Source organism: Simochromis diagramma, unplaced genomic scaffold (assembly GCF_900408965.1).
Source record: "Simochromis diagramma unplaced genomic scaffold, fSimDia1.1 OVJJ01000421.1, whole genome shotgun sequence".
Classification (NCBI taxonomy): Eukaryota; Metazoa; Chordata; class Actinopteri; order Cichliformes; family Cichlidae; genus Simochromis; species Simochromis diagramma.
The window spans coordinates 9,357,493-9,382,578 of NW_024387250.1; the positions used below are offsets into that span (position 1 = coordinate 9,357,493).

At 38.8% G+C, this 25,086-nt stretch overlaps 1 protein-coding gene across 2 annotated transcripts in view; it reads left to right on the forward strand.

Annotated features, from left to right (window-relative positions):
- The first annotated feature begins 2,801 nt into the window (after nucleotides 1–2,801).
- rgs7a (regulator of G protein signaling 7a) overlaps nucleotides 2,802–25,086 on the forward strand; it is a 51,006-nt gene continuing 28,721 nt past the window's right edge. For both annotated transcript variants that reach the window (XM_040001076.1, XM_040001077.1), the window contains exons 1-2: nucleotides 2,802–3,035; nucleotides 3,938–4,056. In XM_040001076.1, the coding sequence (XP_039857010.1) occupies nucleotides 3,979–4,056 (78 nt within the window). In that variant the 5' untranslated portion in view covers nucleotides 2,802–3,035; nucleotides 3,938–3,978. The remainder of the gene's footprint in view (nucleotides 3,036–3,937; nucleotides 4,057–25,086) is intronic.

Below are 25,086 nucleotides of genomic sequence, written 5' to 3' on the forward strand. Positions count from 1 at the left end.
ACTCTTCCAAGAAATTAGTGAACAATTAACTTAGCAAACTTACTACTACACCTTATGTATTCTTTCTTTACTGATATTATGCAGCGGTTTATAACAACTGATTACGTATTTTAATACAGTTAAAAAAAATAAAACTTTACATGCTTTCATATTTTTTTAACTGTACATAATTTCAGATGAGATTAATAAAGTATTCTGATGCTTTTGGTGTCTAACTTGACAAATAAACAGCTTGCTAGTTTGTTGTTAAAGGATATGTTTGACATGAAGGTGCTTAAGTATGTCATTTACTGCAAGTGGGGTTCTTTCTTTTTGAAAATTACCTTGATATTACAACTTAATGTCTGATTTTTGGGGAACATGTTTGAAACTGAACACACACAAACCTATTTGGAGCTAGTCAGAACTCACTATGATGTAAGTTTCACTGAACACTTAAGGATAGCTTGGGACTCTGTTGATTACAACCAAACAATAAAGCATTGGAGTGTTGGTCAGGGAAATAAATTATATAATCAGTAGCATGACATATTGTTCTATTAAAACCTTGCACATCAAAATATTTGTATTGGGGTTTTTTTTGTTTTTTTTTACAAATTAGATCGTATTAAATCATAGAATATTAAAACATAAAACATATTTGTATAACATAGAATAGGAAAGTAACAAAATAGCAGAAAATATTATCAAACAATCACGATGTGGTGCAGACTTTCTGCTTTACTTCAAAGGATTTTATGAGAAATATTTTTGCAAATAAAACCATTTTGATACATGGTAATCTATATAGGATGTATACATAGTTTACATACTACAGAGATTAAAAATAAATTAGACAAACTAACATAATTTTCAGTATGCTGTTTTTTTAAAAGCCCATTGCTGTTACTGTTTGCACCCTGAAGCACTGTCCAATCAGTTTTGCAACATTTGGCTGGATCTGAGCAGAAAGTATAGCACTGTACACTTTACAATACATCCTGCTTCTTCTATTATCAGTCACATCATAAATAAACACTAGTGACCTGTCCAGCTGACACATGCCATAACAGTGAAAGTCTGCACTTCAATCACATCTTATTATCTTATTATTGTTATCAACAAAACAAAAAAAAGATGTAATTATCAGCTTATTATGACACCTACATTTCTAACACTTACTGTAGTCCTGGGGTTCAAGGCTTAGTGACTTTTTTTTTCTTAAATCACTAATAAGATGAAAGTGATTTGTAGTTTAAAGTACTTTAACTGGTCAGTAAGACTAAAAAAGTGCAAAATAAATGCCATTTGATCCCAAAGTTACATTGTAGCATTATCAAAAGACACTAAGGGCAAGTCGGAGCCAAAATTGTAACCGAACCCCCACCCAACCCAGGAAAAAAAATTATATATATAAATCTAGGGTCCATGAAAGATTACAAAGAAGCAATTAAAGAAATGCAAAGCCATGAGAAAATATGACATCACTTACCTCATTATCGCCCAAGACTTTAATATCCATTGGTGTTTGGTTTGAAAACCTGTTATTCAATTCAATTTTAGATTCAGTTTTACTTACATAGCATCCAATTCACAGCAACAGTCACCTGGAGGCGCCTGTTACCTCTACAAAGTTGCTATAGCAGCATACCAATGACTGTAGCACATTTTTCACAAATCTGCAGCTCACAGGAAAACAGGGAATGGACTGGATGTTTGGCCAACCTTGTAGAGTGGTTGATTCCTACGAGAGCAAAGAAGGAAGGACTGTAGAGAGATAAGCATACAGTTACATACACTAGGAGAAAGGGCACATCTGTTATCTTTCACGCCTGGACTGTTGCATACCACAAAGCCACAGAGTGCATTTATTTATTCATTATCACTGCAGCACTGGACATGCCCAGTCATATAAATTTATTGCCGGTATATCCCAGTTCTTACACTTGCAGTGTTATAAAATACAAACAGTGAATTTGACTGAAACGCCATATCTTATTATCGTTTAAAGCCGTACTGCATACCCTCAGCTATTCGTTTTGGTGAGAGAAATTCTCATCCGCTTCTTTGGGCAGAACAGACAGATTTGCAAAGGTATTGTAAAAATGAATGTTGGCCTAAAATTAAGCTGACCTCGACGTTTGCGTATACATCATTCTCCCCAAACAAGCACAAGATTTGTTCAAGATTTGTTTGACTTTTGGTTTCGCCAGCTCGTCTTTCAGTTTATTTTTATACTGTATGAACTTTAAAATGTCAACAAAAACGTGTGCGTTAACTAAAGACTTAAAATGTTCTTTAGTAGTCCAAGTTTATTGTTTATTGCCAGTAAAAGTGACAGTATAAAGAGAAAGTAGTTAGACTATTTATTTGGTATTGGAATATAAATAGTGAGACTTTAATATAAATGTAACGTAATTCAGGATGGTTTCATTTACCTCACAACAACGCTTTATGGTACACTTGTGATGTATCATAAGGCATATTACTACGTCAGCGCTGTATAATTCTTGTGTTTACTGCAGGGCTAAATGGTATTTGTTCAGTTGTTCATATTCAGTTGGGACAACAGCTAAACGAGTTTCTTCTTATGGCACAGAAAATTGTAGTGTCCTCTCATGACCTTTGCTATAGATTGCAGTTGTATCAATATTAATAAGCTATCGGTTTAAGATGCCTTGTCCTGGTTTTCGCGATGAGCATTTCGCTGCAGTGCATAGCAGTACAATCTTAGCTTGAAAAAAAAAATAGCTGTATGTCTCCAAAACGGGTTGTAATTTATTCCTCACACGCGATTGGTTATAGATCGATGCGCGCTCTCGACGCTCCGGGGTGGCGCGCCCGTGATTCTGAGCACCGCTTGGAAAAGAGGAGATGAGAGACTGAGACAGAGAGCTGTACCACACCAAGTGTCCGCCGAATGTCTGCCTCCTCACGTTGCCAATGAATACCCCTCGCATTCCTATGTCTGCCAGTTGACATACTGAAAGCAAAGGACAAGGCTTCCATCCCTGCAAGGATTCAGGAGTCCTACAGCGGGCTGCGTGTTTTTTCAGGTAAGCGCCCCCCTTCTCCTCCCGTGACCGACGTCGCTGTGTTTTCTGTGTATTTAAGCGGCGTCCAAGAAGATAAGGGACGCGGGCGTTTAGCAGTAGCTGTCCAAGGTGCTTAAACGGGCAGTGGCTTGTGGTAAGAAAAGCCCGATATAGTAAAGCCAACGGCCTCATGTTAAGAGCGTGTTACATGACTTCGCTGTTCGTGTTGCAGTCTAAACCTCCCAAGGATGTCGTGTGGGTGTCGTAAAGGGAAGAAAGAATGATGAAGCTGTAATGTGCATACCATATCCATTACATTTGCACAGTCTTGCACATTTTGACTATGGCTACTACATCCGAATGCACGTATCCAGGCTGCATTGTAGAGTAGCCTGCCTCCTCCAGGGACCGTGTGTTGTTTTACTGCATTTACCACTGCCAAGGTCTATAATTCACCTTATCTTGCTATTGGAACCTTAGGATGCATCCGTAGTATGTGCCATGTAGGGCGTGAGAGAACTCTCCGATGTAAACAAACGGTCAAAGGTGATTGCCGTTTTAGACTGTGCTGCACAGCGAATTCATCTGAGGCAAGAGTGATAGTAGGCTAGTCCTTCCATTTACCTATCATTGCTTTTCAAGTTGAACTTTTGTCCCATTCAGTAGGAATGTGTACTGTACCAGTAGCCACAGTTTGTGTTAAAGCAACCACCCTTTTCTTAAAAATGTCCTTGTCAAGACCTTGTGAAATGTCAAAACACGTAGCCAAACTGGAGCAATGAACATCTGTTCCCTTTTGAAGTATCAAATACACTGAAACATGATGCAGACCACAGGCGTGTAAATTGCTCTCTTTTGGCAAAGTCACGTTTAGGCTTCGTTGTTCTTCTGACATGCCAAAATATCCATTCTGTCCACAACAGGAGCACCTGACATTTCCTCTGGCAGATTTACTAGCTGGATCATGGCACAGACCAACAGCAGTGGGCAGGGGACCAATGGGGTAGCAGATGAGTCCCCCAACATGATAGTGTACAGAAAGGTAAGGCAGCTGCTATTTTTAGTCTGCATGTGTGAGGGAGATCGTAAGCATGTGTGTCTCTCTTGCATCAATTTACTCAACGATGAGCCATGCAGTGGCAGTTGCTAGCACTAATGGCAAGGCAATGTTTTTGTGGTATGGCTGGTCTAGGATTGAGATGTTACAAATGCTTAATGAGAACACTGAGAGTTTATTCAATTATTCTCTCACAACATACATGAAATCAAGTGTACAATAATACTTGTTATTGCATACACACTGGAGCTTTTTTTTTTTTTTTTTCAAACTTACATTCATTAAAAAAAGAAAAAGAAAAAAGGAAGCCCAGGGTTTTAATCCGCAGTACTGGTGTATTTCCCTACTCCCTGTCACACTGTTGAGACATCTTGATCCAGCACTGCTTAGCCATTAAACAGTTACATGAAATAATAATAATCTGCAGGCAAGGTAACATGTTTGTTTTGAGAATTGAGTTACAGTTTCTTAGAGAAACTCTGACACTTATATTATATTGCATCACACAAATATGAAAGGTTATGTGCACTGCTCCTTGGGTGCACTGATTTAGATACAATGTTTCCTTTGCTTTGAACATAAACAGTAAGGCTAGATATAAGATTAACCTACAAATAAGCCATTTAGAAAATTGCTTTTGCTACCACCAGGAGAGGATTCTGTTCCCTGGTGGCACTGCCATTGCCTAATAGCTGGATTTTTCTGATGTTTTTCTGCTAAACATTGCTGTATATGTAAGCAAAATCCAATGCTTAATATGTAAGTGCTGCTGGATTTTAACTCACAGTGACCTGCAAATTGATTAAACATATACAACAACAGTGGCTTGTTTCACTTTGCTCTCTCAGATGCACCAGTGAAGTGATAATTTTCTCATCTTACTTGTGGATGACTCAACCATGGAGTGAATGTCTTTATTTCATTCTATTCACCCATCAGCAAATGCTGTTCTATCTGCAATAGCCTCTGCACACCATGGAAAGGATACGCTTAGCATGGTGTCATGGATTGACGGTCTTTTATAGCACTCACAGCGTGCAAGGCAATATTACTGCCAGTGTGGGTGAAGACTTGCTGGATGTGGTGCGATGTTTGCAGCAGGAAGGAGCGCTTTGTTATTTAGGAACTTCCCAAAGTAAGATGACAGACTCAGAAGCTAGATTGTTCATTAAACAGGCCAAATATTGAGGGTAATTGAGATGGATGGGTGCATGCGTCTAGTTTTGTCAGTTCAGTCTGTGGGGGGGAAGAAGTCTGTCATTAAATTTCATTTCAACATGGCAGAGTATCACAATATGCCAATGCATGGAAAACTAGCCACATCCTGATTTGTGCATCAAATATTGATTTGAGGTCTTTCCATCTATTTAGTTCCATGTGATGTTGTTTCAGTTCTCTTGATATTGATCTGTTTCTTTGATTATACTCTGATGTTTCTGTGACATAGGCAACCTTAGTGTGTGTCTTCACTTGGGAGCTTTTACAATAAATCCAGCAACTAAACTTTGTGTTTTTTAGAACTATCTCTTTTTTTTTCAACATAATGAGGGAAGACTAATTTCAGACCACTCTGTTTTATTTATTTATTTTGGCCAGACTGATATCTTAGTCATAAAGCTTCTTCACTTCACACCACTTGACCACACATGGTCACAGTTTGCTTTTGTACATCAACTGACCTAGATACTCTGCAGAATGAAAGGCTGTGGTGAAGCCAGGAAGGACGAAGTCCTGTTTCTAGAGTGGGTTTAACACAAACTGGAACTGGAGGAGCACTGTCTGTATAGACATGCGGATAATGCCAGGATGAACAGGCGCCCTAAATGCTTTTCAGATGGAGATGACTTGGCAGAGGTGTTGCAACCCACACTGAGAGGGCAACACTGAGATGAGCTAAATTCTCAAGTGGAAAACATTTTATTCTCCATTTTCCTCCGCAGACTTCTTCTACATCCATCTCATAAATACATAATAAAAACTCTTAATAAAATCTTGATTGTGAGCAACTGGCCACGTCTGCTTGACAGTTGCTAGTAGTGTATGTGGAATGATTATGTAATTGAGCAGAGGGAGTTTTATGCTTGATGACAGGAGATAGTGGTTTGATAGTCAGTCCACAGGGAGCATAACTATATCCTTTTTTATTCTCTGAATCTTTCTCTCTGGCACATCCGCCCCTCCACTCCTGTCATTAGCATCTAATGAAAATGGATGGTTGAGCCGAGGTGTTGACCTGCTCATTGTGGAGATGTGTGCAGAGATGCCTGTTTTCTTCAAGGACGCATGCACTTAAACGCCTTGCTTAGATGCATGCATGGATGTGCTGAAAATTGAAAAACATGCACACAGAAATACTTGCAGAAATACAAGCACAAACACGTGCAGCTGGCTTTTTGATAAACTGATTTATTGGCAACAGCAACTCTGAAATTTTACACAACCACTGCTTGCATGTAAAGCTAACACTACGTAAAATGTCCCCAGTTTATCAGAAATGCCAATGAAATGTTTAATCAATAGAGTCAATAAATAATAAATTAATGCTATGTGTGGAACCTTGCGTATAATAGCCTCTTTAATGTCTTGCTGCTCAAACATAAAACAATCGAGGCCAATATCATGAAGTGTTCCTGGGTTTTCTCAATATGTGTATTTTCATTTCTGCTCACATGTGCACGACATAAATGATACTGTGATGTGTGTGTGAGCATGTGTGTATTCTTTATGTAGGGCGAATGTTGCTAAGAGAGAGTTCTGAATTTTTTATGCGAGCCTAAAACAGCTCTGGTTCACAGCCACTCGGTATGAGGAGGGAACATTATCTCTCATCAGCTCGAGCTTTGTGTGTGTTTGTGTCTTCGTATGTGTGTGTGACTATGTATGTGAAATCTCTATCTATCTATCTATCTATCTATCTATCTATCTATCTATCTATCTATCTATCTATCTATCTATCTATCTATCTATCTATCTATCTATAATGAATGAATGATGAGTCATTCGTAATTTAAACTGAGGGTGAAATGAAATAAATGGTTAATATTACATAAGTTTTGCAGTATACTGAAGCCTGATCTTGTCTCTGTTGTGCTGTATCTGACAGCTGAGGCACCAGCTCACTCTTATTTACATCTAAGCTGCCGATGGGTATCCAGTAATTGTTCTTCCAGCAGCCAGTTTGGCTTCTATTGCTGTGCAGAGCCGCCAAGTCTCTACTGTATTTTTCTGTCTTTTTTCTAACATTAAGCACATGCAGCTCTCACTTTTTTTTAACCTTTAGCCGATAAATTCTATACTCTGCTGCCTGTGTCTCTGCCTATGTTAAGACTGTGTCACTTAAAAAGTAATTAGCATTTAGTAAAACGTGGTGGTTTTTGCAAGGTTACTACGCAATAAAAGGACTTTTATATTGGGCTCCAAGAACATTCGTTGGATGCTTATCTGCGTTCTGTTTTATGTATAGTTCAGATCATCACACAACAGAGTCATACCACTGGTTTCATATCACATAACCAAATAATACATGATGTGTCACGGTTATATTTTTGATCAACATTTATGTAGCAAATACCAAACTGTGCTTTTCTGTTTTAGACCACTTCCAAAATAGCTTTAGCCTATAACAGATGATAAAATTGCTTTTCTTGTCAAATAATAGTTACATCAAAAATTATTGTGAATATTTCTTTACAAGTGTATTTATGCACTTTCTCACTGTTTTATGCTTCAGAGATTTCTGTCATTTACACTTTGCGACAGCGCGTTGATGCCGCACTGCACTTAGTGAGCCTCGGTGGTGAAGTAAAGAACAAACAGAAATGACAAATAGGGCAAAGATATTAGTGCGTGCTATCGATTTGTCAATTGATTAAGTGCTTGTATACGAGAGATCATTTTGCAAGAACAAGACAATCCTTCTGTTCTGCATCACAGCACCACAATAGTAATAGAGCAGTGTTACATGATGCAGAACTGCATCCATTATTAACCCTCTCGAGGTGTTGGCCACTGTTTTTATGTTACTGGTGTCTCGGATGTGTCGAACAGGAACAAAATCAGGAGCATAATATCCAACAAAGTGACTGATGAGTATGCATGATGCTTTGGATAATTTCAAATACTACATGTAAAACACATTTAGATTTTTTTTTCAACAATAGGTGTGTTTTATCAGGTCTATCTGATTTCTTCAAAATTATAACCCAGAGTGCCAGGTAACAAACAAAGGCATACATATTAAAATTTGGTTTAGATGGCTGAAAATTCATTTCCTGCCTGGAACGCATTTTTCAGTTTCATTCTAAGCTGCATGTGTTAAACCTGCCCTATATCAGCATGCCCTGTTATCAATACAATTTCCCAACCATCCTACATTGTTCATGAGTCATAAAGCAGAGGGAACTGAATACATTTTCAGCATTTTCTCACTTAAGAGCTAGATTGAAGGGTTCTTATACTGCCTGTCTCTCTCAGGCTGCAATCAAAAGATCACTAAGACCGGGGAACGAGCGAAGGGGGGGTGGGGGTGGGGGGTGGGGGGGTGAGGTGGGATGATCTATAATTGCCAGATCAGAGAGAAATCTTTGTGTGTGAAGTAGGGCTCTTCGTATGTCAGCTTGCCAACCAGGCAATTTCTCTTCCTGTGTTTGAAAACACATGTTCTTTTTTCCAAAAATTGTTGAGGAAACGTGTGGGTGTTTGGCCCCCACTTTAGGGGGGAGAATTGACATTTATGGCTTTGTATATCAAACTAATCAATTCTCCTGTATTTGCTGAAGTCTGTAAATAAAAGGTAATTACAGGTGCTGGCAGTTGCTACAGTTGGTGGTAGAGTAGTTTTATTATCTTATTGTCCAACCGGAAGCTAATCCACAAAGCCATGCTGTGGGTGGTGAAACCTCCTACTGTACATCCAACAAACACCAGAAGTAACTGCTGGATTATGTGAATAGTTCATTCTCCCTAAGCAAACTTTTGTTTGTTAAGGAGACGTGTCATAAATAATCACAAAGGCGCACAGAGGATATATATCCATATTGGTGGCAATATCACGGCTTGTATTTTGTCTCTTATGCCATAGGAGTTCTCATAAAAGTTCTTTGCAACTGGTCAACATTTTTAGTTATTAAACTGGTCCATATAATAATGTTGATAATATTGAAAAAATCCTGAAAAGGCTTGAAAAGGATAAATGGCAAAGAGGAATAGGAAAGAATTGAGGAAGGATGGATGGATTTGTGAGGCAGAAGCTGTTTGATAACATCCTCGAACAGAGAGTGACACAGAATCACATAGGCACCTCTACAACAGAGGACTCTCAAGGTGGTGGACTTTCCCACCCTCCAGAATCCCCTGAAGCAGACATTAATCTGGTAGAGACCATGATGGTCCCAAGCCTTGTGAGTTCAAGCTGTTGGCTCCAGCCCCAGTATTGCCCACAACCAGAGCTCAGAGGCAATGTAAGTGTAAGAGAGAAGCCAAATGAGCTGAAGGACCATCGTACCATTTGGAACCATTGTTGAGCCAAATTATACGAGGCTCTGGAGGGAAAGATTTAAGTTCAGTGGTGCTTCCATAGCTGGTCGATAGCACAAATTCACACCATTGTGGCAAAATTGAAAAATAAGCAATGTAAACTAATGAAGAGTTTAATTTTTTAGGCTGGTAGGGTGCCTAATTGTGATTACTGGACATGGAGATTTGTTTTCATATAAATATTTAATGTAAATGTAATGAAATATTTGACTCTGTGTCAGCAGTGGCTTTGTGAGGCTCATAACAAGTCATTTCAAAGCATGAAATGATGATATTTATGAATTGTATCAATGTCATATCATTTAGAGTTAAAAAGTAGCGTGTGATGCCTCTTGAATGACGTACTTTGTTTTAGTCAAAGCTACAAACTAAGGCTTTTTTGAAATCATGAAATTGCTTTGCAATATAAAGTAATACTGGGTTTAAGCTTTGTACTTGCCTGTTCTAATAAACAAAACACTAAAGGCAAAAAAATGTCAGTAATAAAAAATGAGACTGGGTACACTGTGTGAAATGCACAAACTCACTTTTCTGGCAGGATTTAGAGTGAGGATGTTAGATTTTTACAATCTTTACAATCTCAGCTAAAGAAAGCCAATCTTTTCCAGAAAATCAATCTTCTCATTTTACTTTGGCAACAAAGAAACTTTTGCTTTTGGTGTAGGTGACCTGGCTGAGGGCACAGAATGTTCCTGGGTGTCCAATATCAAAGGTCTATATTTCTTACAACCTTAAACCATCCAAATCAGAGTTTTTGGCACTGTAGAGAAAGGCTGCTATTCAGCATGAATAGCTATCACATATAAATTAAAAAAGATATTATTGCAATCACAAAGCTGTATTTGCTACCTAACATTTAATTTGATGCGAGGTGATGGTTTTTAAAGCACTGCAAAGATCAGTGAGCAGAAACTTAGGCCCATCTTGCTCTAAGCGGTCCTCTCTGTATACGTCTGCCACAGCTGGAGTCTTTAGGCCTGTCTGTTAGGGTTATATAATGGTCCAAGGAAGCCTGGGCATTAAGATAGCGGTTGACTCAGGCAGTGCTTCTGTCTCGTCATTTAATTCCAGCTCAACATTTAGATACAGATTACAGGAGTGCCCCAGAGTTGTAAATTAATTCACTGCCATCTCTGGTGTGATGGGTTTAATGGGGCCAGAGAGAAAATAAAAACAGAAGGCTAAAATGTAGGACAAAACAATGAAGCTGACATCTGAATTCTTTGATTTCGCTACAGTCACAGTGTGTCTGTCTGTCCATCTGAAACCTCTGCATGTCCGTCCTCTCTTCTTGTTTGTATTTGTGCCCCTCCTCTCTCGACCCTCCATCGCTACAAACACCATCTGTAAACGGTTTCCATGCAGTCTCTACTTCTAACGCACTCACCGGTTGTTTCTGCTGAAGGCTCACTCCTTCCCACTCACCGTCTACTATGTATAAATTCCCACATTGCATCTCTGATGTATAAAAGCTGGTTATATATTTTGCTCTAAAATCTCTTAACTGTGAGATGCATTTAGTGTACAATACTTGATGATTCATTATCAACCGATTAAGGGCAGGGCTACTGCATTTTCTTTATTTCCTGTTGTTTTATACGACAGATAACACAGAGTAGTTGTTTTATAATATGCTAGTTTATTTTTTGTGGTTTGGATATAGTTTTGGGACTTTATCATTTTTCTGGACATCATATTTATTATGTGATACTTGAACTGGAACACCATTAACTAATTACTCTTAGCTGCTTTTTTTGTAAATGTCATTGTGTCCCAAATCACCCACTAAAGTATTCAGCAGAAACAGAATAAAATCATGTGAGGAATGCTATTTTCAAACAGTATATACTTTATAGCAGCCTCAAATCATTGCCAAAGCAAAAATCATATTTGCTCATCAAGAGAGTTAAAAAGTAAACAGAAACAAGAACATATTTTCTGTATTACCTTACTTCTCTACTGTGTATTTTGGCAGCTTGAAGTCAAAGTGAAGGCGGTCTTCAAAAATATTCTTGCACTTTCTCTGTCTTCTCTGTCTGTGTAAACTTGTGAAAACATTTCTCTCACTCCCAACTTTTTTTTTTTTTTATCCCAGTTTCCATCACTGTCTCTGGCTCTGGTGTTCACACTTTGCCCTCTCATTTCTGTTTCTTTCATTCCCATCTCCCCCTTCTGTCTCCCCTCCCACTCTCATGCCCTCTTTTGTTCAGATTCAGGTCTTTGATGTTTCTCATATACTCCACCATTTCAAACTAAGTTTCTATCTTTGTCTTTCTCATACGGTCCCTGACACACATGTGCACTCTCACCCCTTGTCCACCGACAGCACCGCACGTAAAACATCCCTCCACCTCTGCCTCTCTGTCCCCTTCTCTTACATCCCTCGCCTCTCTTTGAAGTCATCTGAACCCTAGTCAGAGCCCAAGCCAATCCAGTCAGCTTTTATCCTCACAAAGAGAAAAAGAGAGAAATGTATTTAGACCCTGGTGGAGCACAGTCATCGCTCCTCCTGTGTGAAGTGATTCACTCGTGACTCATAGCTTTATTGGGAACTCTCTCTAAACAAACAACCATTGGATGTGGCATTTTCATCCAAATTGACTGGAACTGTAACTGAGAGTGCCGGTCTGATTGTCCCCCTGCAGCTTGGTGCCCCTCTCAACAATAAGGAGTCGTTCTCCCAGAAGCGGTCATGTCTCAGTGATTAGCTTGCTATGACTGAGTGCCAGTGCGCAAATCCAATAATAAAAGTCAAGCAGCAATTGTTCCAAAGGGTACATAGTCATATATTTGAGACATACATTTTAATTCGCCTAACAGACAGAAACACACCTTAGTTTAAAGCTGCGCACATCTGAGCTCATCAGACACACACACACTCCCTAAGCTCGCAGGTGTTTGCACGCTGAGAAGCTTCCACCTGCAACCTCGTGATGCTTCCAGCGTCACACCATTAGTTCAGCTTAGCAGGCACAGTTATCCACAGCACAGCCTAGTCTACAAAGCTCCGGCGCCATCTTGACTCAAGCTGCTGATGTTTTTTGGTTTTTTTTTACATTTCTGTAAAAAGTAACCAACTAATGATTTGCATCTGTGTTGTGTATTTTAAACTTTTACCTTATAGCCAACATATCACAACTGCCATCATGTGACACACCAATACTTTGCTCAGTCCTCAGCTTTCCTAGCATTATGTAGTTATATGTGAGGTTTAATAAACTTAGCCTACTGGCCATACATATTTTATCAAATTGTAGATGCACTTCAAGTAATTATCCAGCTACAAAATATTAGGTGGCAAATTACAATCTACATGCAAGAAAATTGCCCCTATTAGTTTTGTAATAACAGCATATTTTCTAATAACAGTAATGTAAACAATAATAATCTAAGAAATTCTAAGAGTGCTGCCGATTGAAATGCATATGAATGTGCACATTTCGATTTACCTTTTATTTGAGCTATTTTAGCCAAGCAGAATGAATTTCTGGTTGTCAGTGGTGGTCTGAAGGTCTACCACATACTCAGTGAAATTTCTTAATAACTATTTAATGGATGACATTTAATTTTGAGCAAAAAATAATGATGTTTTCATTAAATTCAGGTTTACCCTCACTGATCTACCTGTGTTTAGTTGTCAAATAGTGTCTGCTAGTGTGCTGATAGCATCTGGGTTAAAGCACAGGTTCACACCGCTTCTAAAGCAATGCTACACTTTGTTCTTTCTACACATTATATTACCAACTAACTTACTAACCAACACCCGATTTCTTCCATTAGGCATTCCTATCTGGATCATCATCATTTTAATAATTTGATTCTTAGACACTGACCCCTAACAGTGTCTCATCTGCTAATTGAGATGACGTTCCTGGACAATGCTCTGGGAATTGATGTGCTTTCTCCTGCCCTCTGTTTTGTTTCTGCTGTGGTAGCTAGTGGCTGTTCAGATCAGATCCCCATGACAACCACACCAGCAGTCTGTCAAATGCTATTATCTCGAGCACTTCAACAATGTGTCCAGCGCAAAGTGACAGGACATGAGTTTGTATATGTGTGTATGTTTGCTTTTCGGTGCCTTTGCCAGTCCACGTGTACGGGCGAAACATTCATACACTTTTAGAGTCCTGCTCAGTCCATGAAAGCCTGCAGTGTTGTTTGTGTATCAGCTGCATTTTTCACCAAAATCCTTTCCTTTTGTGAGTACATGATTAAAAGGGGGACAATAGACGCAACTGAGTACATTTTTTTCAAGAGCATGACTAGCATACTTTTATTTTCTGCCACTTATAGTTAAAACTCTGCTACATTTCTGTAGTAAATATTATAACTTGAGTTTCACTGGATTACATTTAGCTGAAAATCTGTCCATGCAGTTATGTAATTGTAAAGTTCATGGCAGCTAAGGGCCATACAATGAAACTAACTATAACAGCAATTCAGCTCAATTTACGCTGTTTTTCTTTTTAACATATGTTCAGAAATCAGTGTTTTTATAAAGAAATAGATCCTGCTGACTGCCTGCACATGGAGCAAGGCGATTGCCATGTAATTTGGTAGCTTGTTTGATTTTTCTTTAAAAGAAGACAGTGCATTTAGTGTTTTTCATTCAGCTTTTTTATGTGTGTCAGCATTTATTTTATGCATCTCTGCATGTCATCTTTCAGTCTTTAGGTTAAACGTGTAATTTTATATGCACCATGTGGTAAAAAAACTAATTTACATGTTAAGCAAACAATTTACTAGCTACACAAAAGCAGTTAAGTCAATATAAGTGAAGATCATTTACACTTAGCAACAATAACTATTCACCGAAGCCCTGTCATAATCTTATGATGCAGAACTGTTATTTGCCCCCAACAGACGTGAGTGATTTCATAACAAATTGACGTCTCACAATAACATGGATTTCTGTTCACCAACCAATAACTTGAAAGTAATAATAGATGCATTATGCTTATTTTGTACATATGCATTGACTAATGGCAATATATTTTGCAAACCTCTAGAATATTAGCTCCAGCTCCTTTCAGGTCCCCACTTGAGACCACGGTTGTAAAGGAATTAGATTTAGATGTGTATGGTTATTATGTCACAGCTAATAACCAGTCAGATTGCTTGATTCAATTAATGATTTGGACTGGCCTTTATCTCAGGCGTTCTCTCGCTCTCCTTCACACACACCACACATTGGACCACGTTATCATGTACATGTTGATGGCAAGCCGTGAATAAGGCAATGGAAGAGTTTGAAATTGATACCATAAGAACAGCTACTAAAAATCTCTAACTCGTTTGAATCCTAGTGACCTTAATCTCAAGGTCAGAGGTCGCATTTTCTAAAAATCTTGTGAATGTGATAACTCAAGGAGGACGTCATCTAGGATTTTCAAATCCACACCATAGATGAATTTGCTAAAATCGTGAATGAATTTGAAACTCAGTGACCTTGATGTTAAGGTCAGAGGTCAGAGGTTATGTTTTCTGAAGATTTTGTGAATGTGATAAATGAAAACAAGACGATGTAGGACTTTTTCACTGGTACCATAGGCGTGATTACTAGGAGGCTGATAGGTAGCACTGGCGGTCGCATGTATTTTAAAAAGATCTATTGTATGCTGTTATTGCTACTTTTTCTTGATAAAAGCAGCAATAACAGCATCCTTTCTCCTTTACTGATAACAGAACACAGCGTATATCATATTTTCTCTTTTTCACACAGTCTGTGAATCAGTCTTTGGATATTGACATAACAATGTCTGTGCTGGACAAAAGAGAATTTTTTTATTATAACTTTAAGCGGAAGGAAAAAAGACCAGGTCAGATTTAACAATGCATTTGGATATCAAGGGAACTGTTCCTTGCACTGGACTGACTTGATTTGTTGATGTTTAGCTTGCCTTAGCCTGTGCCAATGGAGCCTAGTGTGTACATGAATAAGCTGGTATTGGAACAAGTGAGAGGATATGTCAGGGTGTGGATGACAAGGTTTGGCATTAAGGCAGCTGTCCTGCATGAATGTATTAACTGAGGCATTTTTTTCTGTGTTCTTGTTTGCAGCATCCCTTTTCGTGCACTTATCTGAAAACCTGACTACATCAATGCCAATTCTCATACATTACCTGGCAGTGGTAAAGTTTTAATGTTACCTCATTTTGATTCTTTGATTTCTTTGGATTCGTTTAGGTTCCACAGCATATATCTTTCTGCCTGTCACCACACTAATGGTTTGTACCTGATGATAGTTTGAAATACTCCACAAATTTCTGTCTTCAGTTTGAAATCCTCAACAAAGCCTATCATCTACAATCTTCATTGCTTAATAGTTCAAGTGTTGCTTGCGTCAAACAGTCTGCCCTTATTGGTTTATTGCCTATCCTGACTGGTGTGTCCTCTGAAGTGTGGATGTGTGTGTCCTGTCAGACACCCAGCCCTTGTCTTGTCTCTGTTCTGCAGACAGGAGAAGGCAGAAGAATGTCAGCCTGCCAGTATCCAGCTGCTTCTCTCTTATTGGTATTCAAGGCACATAGAGCCGTCCTGAGTGTCTGTTGCACGTGCCAAGGAGGAATGTGGGAAATGAGGGGATAGAGGGAGAGGGGGTGATGCCTCTTCTCTCTCATGTTATCTAGACCTAAAAATAGAAAGCATCCTCCCTTCTTTTCTATTCCCAGCGCAGTTCTGTTTCCATACCCAGCCTCCCTTCCTGCTTCCCCTTCTCTGTTTTTCTCTCATCCCTTTCCTCTTTTTTTCCCCTTGTCCTTCTGTTTAGTCTAAACATGATCCCTGGAGCTCAGACTCCATAAGTGGACCCTGTTAATGGCTTTCCTTGATGAAGAAGGGGCGATTTCATTTAACACTACCAAATTCTCATGGCCAGACTGTCCTGTTTAATCGTCAAAATTAAAAGCAAGATTATTAAATGCACCCAAGTATGAATTTTCTTATTGCCAAGAATTGCTAATTTTTTACCACAAAGAAGTGCTGGAATCACAGCAACGTCTAGTAAAACCTATTGTAAACCAATTTAAAAGCTATTGTTATTATTTTACCAAAACATAGCTTTGTATATGTAATTGTGTTAGGCTGATCAGTAATGCTTTAGTCTTGGAAAACTTTTGCACAGTCCATCTGAAAGTAATGCAGCTTTCTTCTTCATTTATCTGCTAATTTATGATAGCACACAGTTGCTGTTTAAGTGATGAAATCATGGTAGGTGGGCAGGAGGGATATTGGGTTTCAGTGGATTATGTTCTAGCACATGCCTAACCTTGGCTTAGTCATCGCGCCCACTGCCCGCCCACTAAGAAGATGAGAGTGAGAGAGAGACAGTAAGAGTGCGAGTTAGAGAGAGAGCGAGGCCTTGCCCCGGAACACTATCCCACCACCATCCAGGAACACCGTGTTGTAGTAGATTCAGAGACAAACAGAAAGAAAACTGAGTCAACTGAATAGTACAGAAAAGTGAAGACGGTTGAGCTAATAACTCAAAAGCAACGCATAACAGTGATGAGATTAAGGAAAACATTAACTATAGTAAAAACTGAAGTAATACTGCACTGGTTTGTAACCCTGGGGTCAGTTCTACTGGAAAAATGCTGAAGCTTAAGTTTGTCGCTTATGAGCAAATAAAAGTGCAAGCTGTTTTATAGTAAGGTCGCCACTAACTGACCGAGATGTTACGCCAGCCTACAACAAAATCAATACTACCACTAATGCTAAAATTAGCATGCTGCTATAATTACTACGGTGGCTGCCAGTGTAACTTTATTCACTACTACAGCAAAAAAACAAGATACAGGGAATCACTTTGTAGCTTTTTATTGCATTAAATGTTATTTTAACGGACAATTAGTGAAGGTATTGTAGCATAACTTCCCAACTTTCTCAGTTTAGAAGTATACTGATGTCTACATGAAGGATATTAGCCAAAAACAACAAATTTGCAGGTAGTAATGCTAAAACACTGAGCTGCACAGCTGATAATCGTCTGATGTTTATACTGATTTGAACTCCTTTAATATAAATATGTTTATTTAACTGTGACAGATAAGTAGAGACAGTTATAATAATAACAACACCTCATTAGAAATATTGGTAAAGTTCCTTGTATGGTTTTATGCTTAGATACTGTAATAACTTCTGAATTATTTGATTTTAAGCTAACAACCTTAAAATCAACAACAGTCACATCCTTCAAGCATCAGTTACAGCAATGGTAAAATTAAAAATGTATATTTCATTGTGAAAAAGTCATGACATGGAACTTTAGTGTGCCCTGAAACCTAAGTATGTTTTGTGGTCTTTCTGGAATTTTACATTATTCTAAAAATGTGCTCTGTTTACTTAAAGCATGAGATGGCAGAAACCCTGCTGGCGGACAAAGGACTGCATTAAGTGTAGCAATGTCAAAGGAAGAAAGGCATCACTGGCTGCTTGTCTCTTATCCCTCATTCAATGTGCATCTCTTTCTCTCTAGTAGATGGTCGTCGCTTCGGGAGGGAGATGTTGAGGAGTCAAGGAAAATACTAAAGATCTTTCTATAGCCATATGCAAGAGACAGTTTTTGGGAAGGAAAGAGGCCATGACTTGTAAACACGCAGAAGTAAGAAGTAAAACACTGTAGAAGTAAATGAAAATACTTTGCAGAAGGGAATTATGAATGCAAGTATCAGCTGGCAACCATCTGGAAAGCATTCAAATTTAAATCTTGATAATACCATCTGTCCATCAAACCAGATGACAAAACAGAAACGGGTGCTTCTGTTGCTGCATAGGAATGCTTTGGCTATGAGTTTTACACTTCCAGTAAGGAAGGAAAGAGTGAAGAAGTAGTACATTAAATAGATTTGATGATATAGACAGTGTACTGCAAATGGTCATGCTTTTATTAAACAAAATGCCTGTGCTACTTTAGTTTCATGGAATGGCAACTTTAACAGGTAGACCAAATTTCTTAACCCTCCAAAATTATGCATATTATTACTTTTTAAAATTATCCACACTTTTACTTTGCTCAGTGTGGCCATGGATAGATTAGCTTGACAAATGTCAAAAAGGTTACAGCGTACACCATGCGATTCGCAATTCTCTCTTTCACTCAAAGACCTCCTACACCTGATTAGAGGAAAGCACCACTTACTGTGATGTCATTTAAACCTGGGAATATCTACTGAAGTTGGTTTCTGAGTATCCTACAGTGTTTCCCTTGGGTCGAGTGCTTTGGGACGTGGGTTCTTGGCGGTGGCATTTTCTTCCTGTGCCTGCATGAGTTCTCTCCAGTTGCTCCAGTTTCCTCCCACACTTCAAAGACGTGTTAGGTTAATTGGTGATTCTAAATTAGCTGTAGGTGTGGATGTCAGCATGAGTGTTTGTTTGTCTCTGTATGTGAGCCTGACTTTGGACTGGCAGCCTGTCCTGGGAGTACCCCTACCTGTCATCTAATGCTGAGATGTGCTCCAGCCACCTGCCACCCAAGGTGGATAAGCAAAGGGATGCATGATGTAAGCAACACTTGTTCATTTTGTGAGTAAAAAGAATGAAATGACACCTCAAAAGCACCTTTTATTGGAGTTTTGGAAGCCAACTATAAGAAAAAGGCTATACTAAAATTGATTTGTAGTACACCCCTCACATGTTAAGCATTGTGTATAGATGTCATCATGATGGCAAGACATATATATAATAATGATTTGATTGCTTAAGTTGTGGGTGTGAGACTAAAGTGGTCTCAAAACATGCTATTTTCTTTTTGCACGTTTTCCAGTCTTGTCAAGAAAAAAGTGATTTAAGCTATTTTAAAACAAACTCGAAGGTTTGGTGAGAAGCTGTTTGTCATTTAGAACATGAAATGAATCATACAAAGTGGACTTGCAGTCACTCCTTGAATGGATTAAAGCAGGATTTATGCACTGTCTGATGCATGTCAAATGGCTGGATCGTGCCAGAACGCCCCCCCTCCCTTCGCTCGCCCCCCTGTGTCGCATAGTGGGTGTCTGTGTCACCCATTATCTGTAAACTTCTGTAATTGACAATTCAATTCACTCCCACTTCATGGCATAATTCACCACTTGGGTAGTTGTGAGGAAAAAAAAAAAGAGAAAATCAGAAAATACCTTTTATCCTAGCTTTCATTTTTCATTTATTTTAAACAGTTGGCTTTTATTTTTTCCACTTTTCATTACCCAAAGCAACATTATCAGTGTAAATGAAATTCTTCACAGTTATTTTTAATTGATATGCAAATATAACATTAGAGAGAAACATTAGAAAAGTTGACTCTGCGTTAAAGTTTCTTTAGTTTTGACCTTTTCTGTCACTGCATATTCAAATGTGTTTCTGCGAACAGGGACGTCCTGCCTGTGGTTTCACATGGTTATGCTGATGTGCAGGTGGTGGTAACATGCTTGCATACGACAATGCACCTGCAAGACACAGAAGAGGAAGGCAGCTAGCTTATTAAACTTTAAGTACCCAAACACATGCACACATTTTGGTGGGCAACACTTTCATACAAACCTGACTTTTGTTTATTTACAAGATCACTCTGCAGGGCACATTTAAGCATGGCACAATGCAGAATTCAAGTGATTTGATTTAGTTCAATCCACTGAGTCATAATGAATTATTCACAGTGTTATCCTTTTAAACAAAATTTGGCTTACTACTAGTGCTCTGAACAGAAAAGGGTACTATATTTAAGCGCAGAGAAGCCATCACAGCACGCCACTCAGGTAGCCTTAAGTCGATAACACCACATAGGGAATCAAAGATCTGCTTGTTTGCTTGCAAACAACAGTCTCACTTTCATCCATTAGCAAATCAAACTAAATCAGATCAAGCCGTTAAAAGGCTCCCTGTCGCACCCCAAGGAGCATTTCAATACTCAGGTGAAATCTTTGTGTACAACAACCATTTTATAAACACCCAAACAAATCAAAGTATGTTTTAAGAAAGCTGTCTGTGCATCACTGTCGACCAGGGTTTGCTCATGATAATACTGCCGCTGTAAAGACGAGCTTTCACAATGGCCCGAGGTTTTTCTTATCACGGTTCTCATAATGGAAAAAAATGGACAAAGCTGTACACCACCAAATGGCACATTTTGATACACATTAATATTAGAAGTGACAACAGAAACCGAGCAGGAATAATTCTCATTTCATTTCATAAACACTGCAACAGCAAATGGCAATGCATTTTGCTCTGAGCTTTGCATCCTCCACTTCTCTGCATTGTGTGTTCTGCTGATTTTATTGCCGATAATACACAGCGAAGAATAAAGAAGGCAGAGGAAACAAATGTTCAGCGCTAGAGAACATTCGAAAGTGGGAAGGAGTGAAGGGACATTTGAGGAAACAGATGCTCACATATGACTGATGGCTCAATGGAGCCTGATTGTGTACACAGAGACAGAGCTGTATTGATGAATACAACCGAAAGCAAAGCTTATCAAGCACCAAACTCCAGATGTTGTTAAATGACTAATCAGTGATTTGCAGAATCTGCCTTACAGAGAACAGAAATATACCTTCAGCTCGGATTAATTGCCTTCACCCCAGGCAGTGTTCTCACCTGGGCATCTGTTCCTCATGCTATGTGATCTTGGCCTGCTGTGAAACAGACTGTTGTTCATGCTCCATGTGAAATCTCCCATCAACACGCCTAAGAAAATTGAAGGGATGACTGAATAAAGAAAGATAGGCAAGGGAAAATAAAAATGTAAAATAGGCATTAGAAAGAAACCTAAGACAAGGGCTGAGAAAATATTTAAAACTGAATGAAATTCAAATCAGGCTGCTTTATGCAAGATTAGAGTGAGCAAAGCAAACCCAACATGACCATCTGTTACCAGTGCAGAGAATTTAGCTTTGTTGGGGTGTCTCCCTGTTTTTCTTGGATTACATATTAGGGCTTTTCCACTTTATAACCCTAAGTGTTTGATGATCGATGTGATCTTTTTCTCTGTGGGTGGCACATAGTGCTAGAATAATTACTCCATTTAGACAGTTAGTGAAAAAAATATCAATCATTTCTGTGGTTTCTTTTCTTAAGCAAAATTATTCATTGATGATGTGTAGTAACACTGCAATGCTAGTAAACAAATATTGAATTCTGCATATTAGCGAGACAATTCTCGGGCCTTTCTGCTTTGATAAATACAAAAATGTTAAATTGCCTATGTGCACCGAATAAATAAAATCTATTATTTTGGACATGTTTTATTGATCATGCTTTTACTGAACTGTCCACACATTATTATGAGTGAATAGTGGGTATCAATGCAATGGCTGTTCTTTTGTATTGCATTTTAGGCAGTCCTTTGCGGGTTTTTTTATTGTACATGTTCATAACACAGTGATGAGTAAACCACAATGACGATGACAGTATAAACTGTTTTGTTTTGTTGGTCAAAAAATAAAATAAATACAAAAACTCAGTGGTTGCCACCATATTACTCAACAGCTCTGCTGGTAAGCGGGCAAACATTTACCTCGAATGAATAACTGAGGACGTTGTATATAAGTTTATAATGACGTTAACAGTTTTGTAAGCAATAATGAAACAACAATTTACCATACTGCCAAAAAAGCTGTGGAATTACAAATAACAACAAAGACATAACTGCAATGTTTCATGCAAAGTGCATTCGCCTTTGTCCACCACATGCACTCTTCCCCCATCCTCCGTCTTTCTTTCTCTCTGAATGAGTGGTGGCAGTGCGCCAAAGTTGTCTTTGTGATAGCGGTCCCAGACTGTGTTGCTGTGGTAACTCATATGGTAACCTCAGAGAGACTTAAGATTCATTGCATCTATTCAACAACCTTGGCAGCACCAGCTCAATAACTTTCCTCACCTATCTGCTGGGTCTTTTTTTTTTTTTGAATGCCCAAATGGTGTGCTGCTGCTGCTGCTGCTGCTGCTGCAGTGTAAAGCTTTTTACTAACTTTGTTTGCATTGAACCACAACAATGTTTTGTCCTTGTCAGTTGACGCTTCCCATTGCTATTTTTTGTAATCTTAAAAAAGTTTCACTTGTCTTTGAGAAACTGTTTACAGCACACTGCCTGCATGTTTTTATCCTCCACATGGGATTTGTACATTCATTCGGTGTATAAATGCATCAACCTGTCCAGGAGAGTTGATCCGTTTCTATTGACAACTTTGAGAGGTTTTTCTTTGTGAAATACTGAGCTTATTTAAAAAAAAAATCCAAATAAATAAATAAAAGGAAAGAAAATGTGAACGTGAGCATTTTGGTTCCAAGTGATAAAATCATTAAGATAATGCCTTTTGACCTTGGACCTACTGTATTGTTACATGTTGGAGTTTTTGTAAACTACTGCTGCTTGTGGAGGGAAAAAATAGAACTGTTATCTCTGAGCCTTCACCACAGGTTCTGCCTCATTCATGGATCCAAGGACTTCAGTTCAGAAGGAAATGAGATCAACCAACTGCAGAGATTGTTTTATCCAGTAGACCTGTCATGCTATATAGCCACAGGTTAATTTCAGTCTGCTCTCCTGCCGCCTTAGGCAGCCAGACTCTGACTGGGTAATCCACCTGTTTTGATGCTGCACTTAAAATAAAATAATCCCCAACTTCTGTGTTCATAAGCTTTAATAATGTCTGTTGTGCATATCTCTGAATTCTCTGTGAGCATACGGTCTTGCAATATGATTGATAATTGTTGTGTGCGCTGTGACATGTAATGATGAGAATGCCTGTGCAGTGTGTACGAATGCAACGTCTCATGATGTGAAAGTGATGTACTTCAGAGGAATCGTTCCTTGTCCTCAGATAACACTGTCAAGATAATACTATTCAACTCGTGCATCTGGTGCAGCAAGAGTCACCCATCACAACAGGGACAGCAAGACCAAGAGGAGAAAAAGAAGAATAGGAGTGGTTTTAATGTCCTCAGCAGCACAGCTAGGAAGCTAGTAATTTTATTGTTTAATGTAAAGTTTATATAGGTAATAATGTTCCCATTAAGAATGTCTCAAAAATAAGTTCATTGAGTGCAGAGGTTTAAATCTAGGTCAACCTCTAGATGAATAGCAATCATGTGTTAAAGTGTGAAACCACTTCCTGCAGCCTATAGGTTGTACAATGATCCAAAAATGAGTGAACTGTGACTCATATTTGGAAAATTTGCTTCAAATGTTAAGATGATAGTTGCTGATAGCAATTTTCAAGCCGTGTTAATTCCCACAGGGTACCTCATCACTCCAAAATGCATCAAGTCACTGAACTGTAAAACGGTTCAAAACACCTAGACCAAATTGTTTTACAGTTACATGTAGGTAAGAATTCCAAGGTTCACTTGATAAACCTTGTCGTAAAAGACCGAATCACAGTTGCTGTTTCTATAAATGAACGGTGAACATTCCCCATCACAACAGCAAAACAGCTTTTTAAAAATTTCTTAAGACATTCAATAACATAGCTTAATGGACACCTTGCTGATGTGCTTACTATATAACCTTTTTAATCAATGATTCTTTTATTTACTTGCTATTCTTAGGAATAGCCCATCTCATAAGTGCGCTTGCTGCATTTAAGAGAGGCTAAAAGAAATCTAAGAGGGCAGCATTGATTTACAAACCCAGTTTGAAATGTTTTTTGCTGAAAATGGTGCTTCAAAACATTCTGATTGCACCCTGAGTACCCTCCGTGATAGTCTTTGAAGTGCTTGAAGCCCTGTGCTGAAGCTCAGTATGTGCTTATATCCGGAGCTTTGTTAGTCACTTCATACGTACTGAGTCCTGTGCCATCATTATTCAATGATTCACACTGTGCAGCCAAAACACTCACTCTTATCTGTTAAGAGGCTGCAGAGACACAGTCAGACAGCTCTGGGTGGGTGGATGGGTGGGGGACAGAGAAAGAGAGAGATAGAGAGGCTCTTGCTCCCTCTCCTTCTCTCTTGTGGAAACGACTTTCGTCTCTTCCTCGCAACATGAAGCCTGAGAGCATCCCGACTCCAAGAGCTTTAGATCCTGAATATTCACGCTGGTGGCATTTTACCATGTGTAGGCGGTTTGCAGAGATAGGAGGGAGAGTGTGTGAAGTATTGATCAATGTTGCTGTTGTCCTTGTTTGCTCTGTGGCTCACAGTACCATCCAACTCTCAGAGAAAGGTAGACTGAGACAGGTTGCCACTGTAAAGTACAATTGTTCCAAAGGGATGAACTAAATGCATTTTGGATTAATTTAGAAAGATTTTCTAAATCAAGCCTGAACGTTGTACCAAATCTACTTAAAATCTACTTAAAAGCACAGAGAACGACATTGAGCATTTTGTTATTCTACAGTCCCACTAGACATGACCAAAATTATTGCAACTATGTGCAATATACTTGCAATCTTCTTGCCTTTGAAATGGTTGCTTTGGAGACAGGGAGCAAGTCTGTAACCACTCGCAGTCAGTTGCTGTCTTCAAAGCGAATTTGTTGCATCAAGGCGGCGACATCTCGATGTA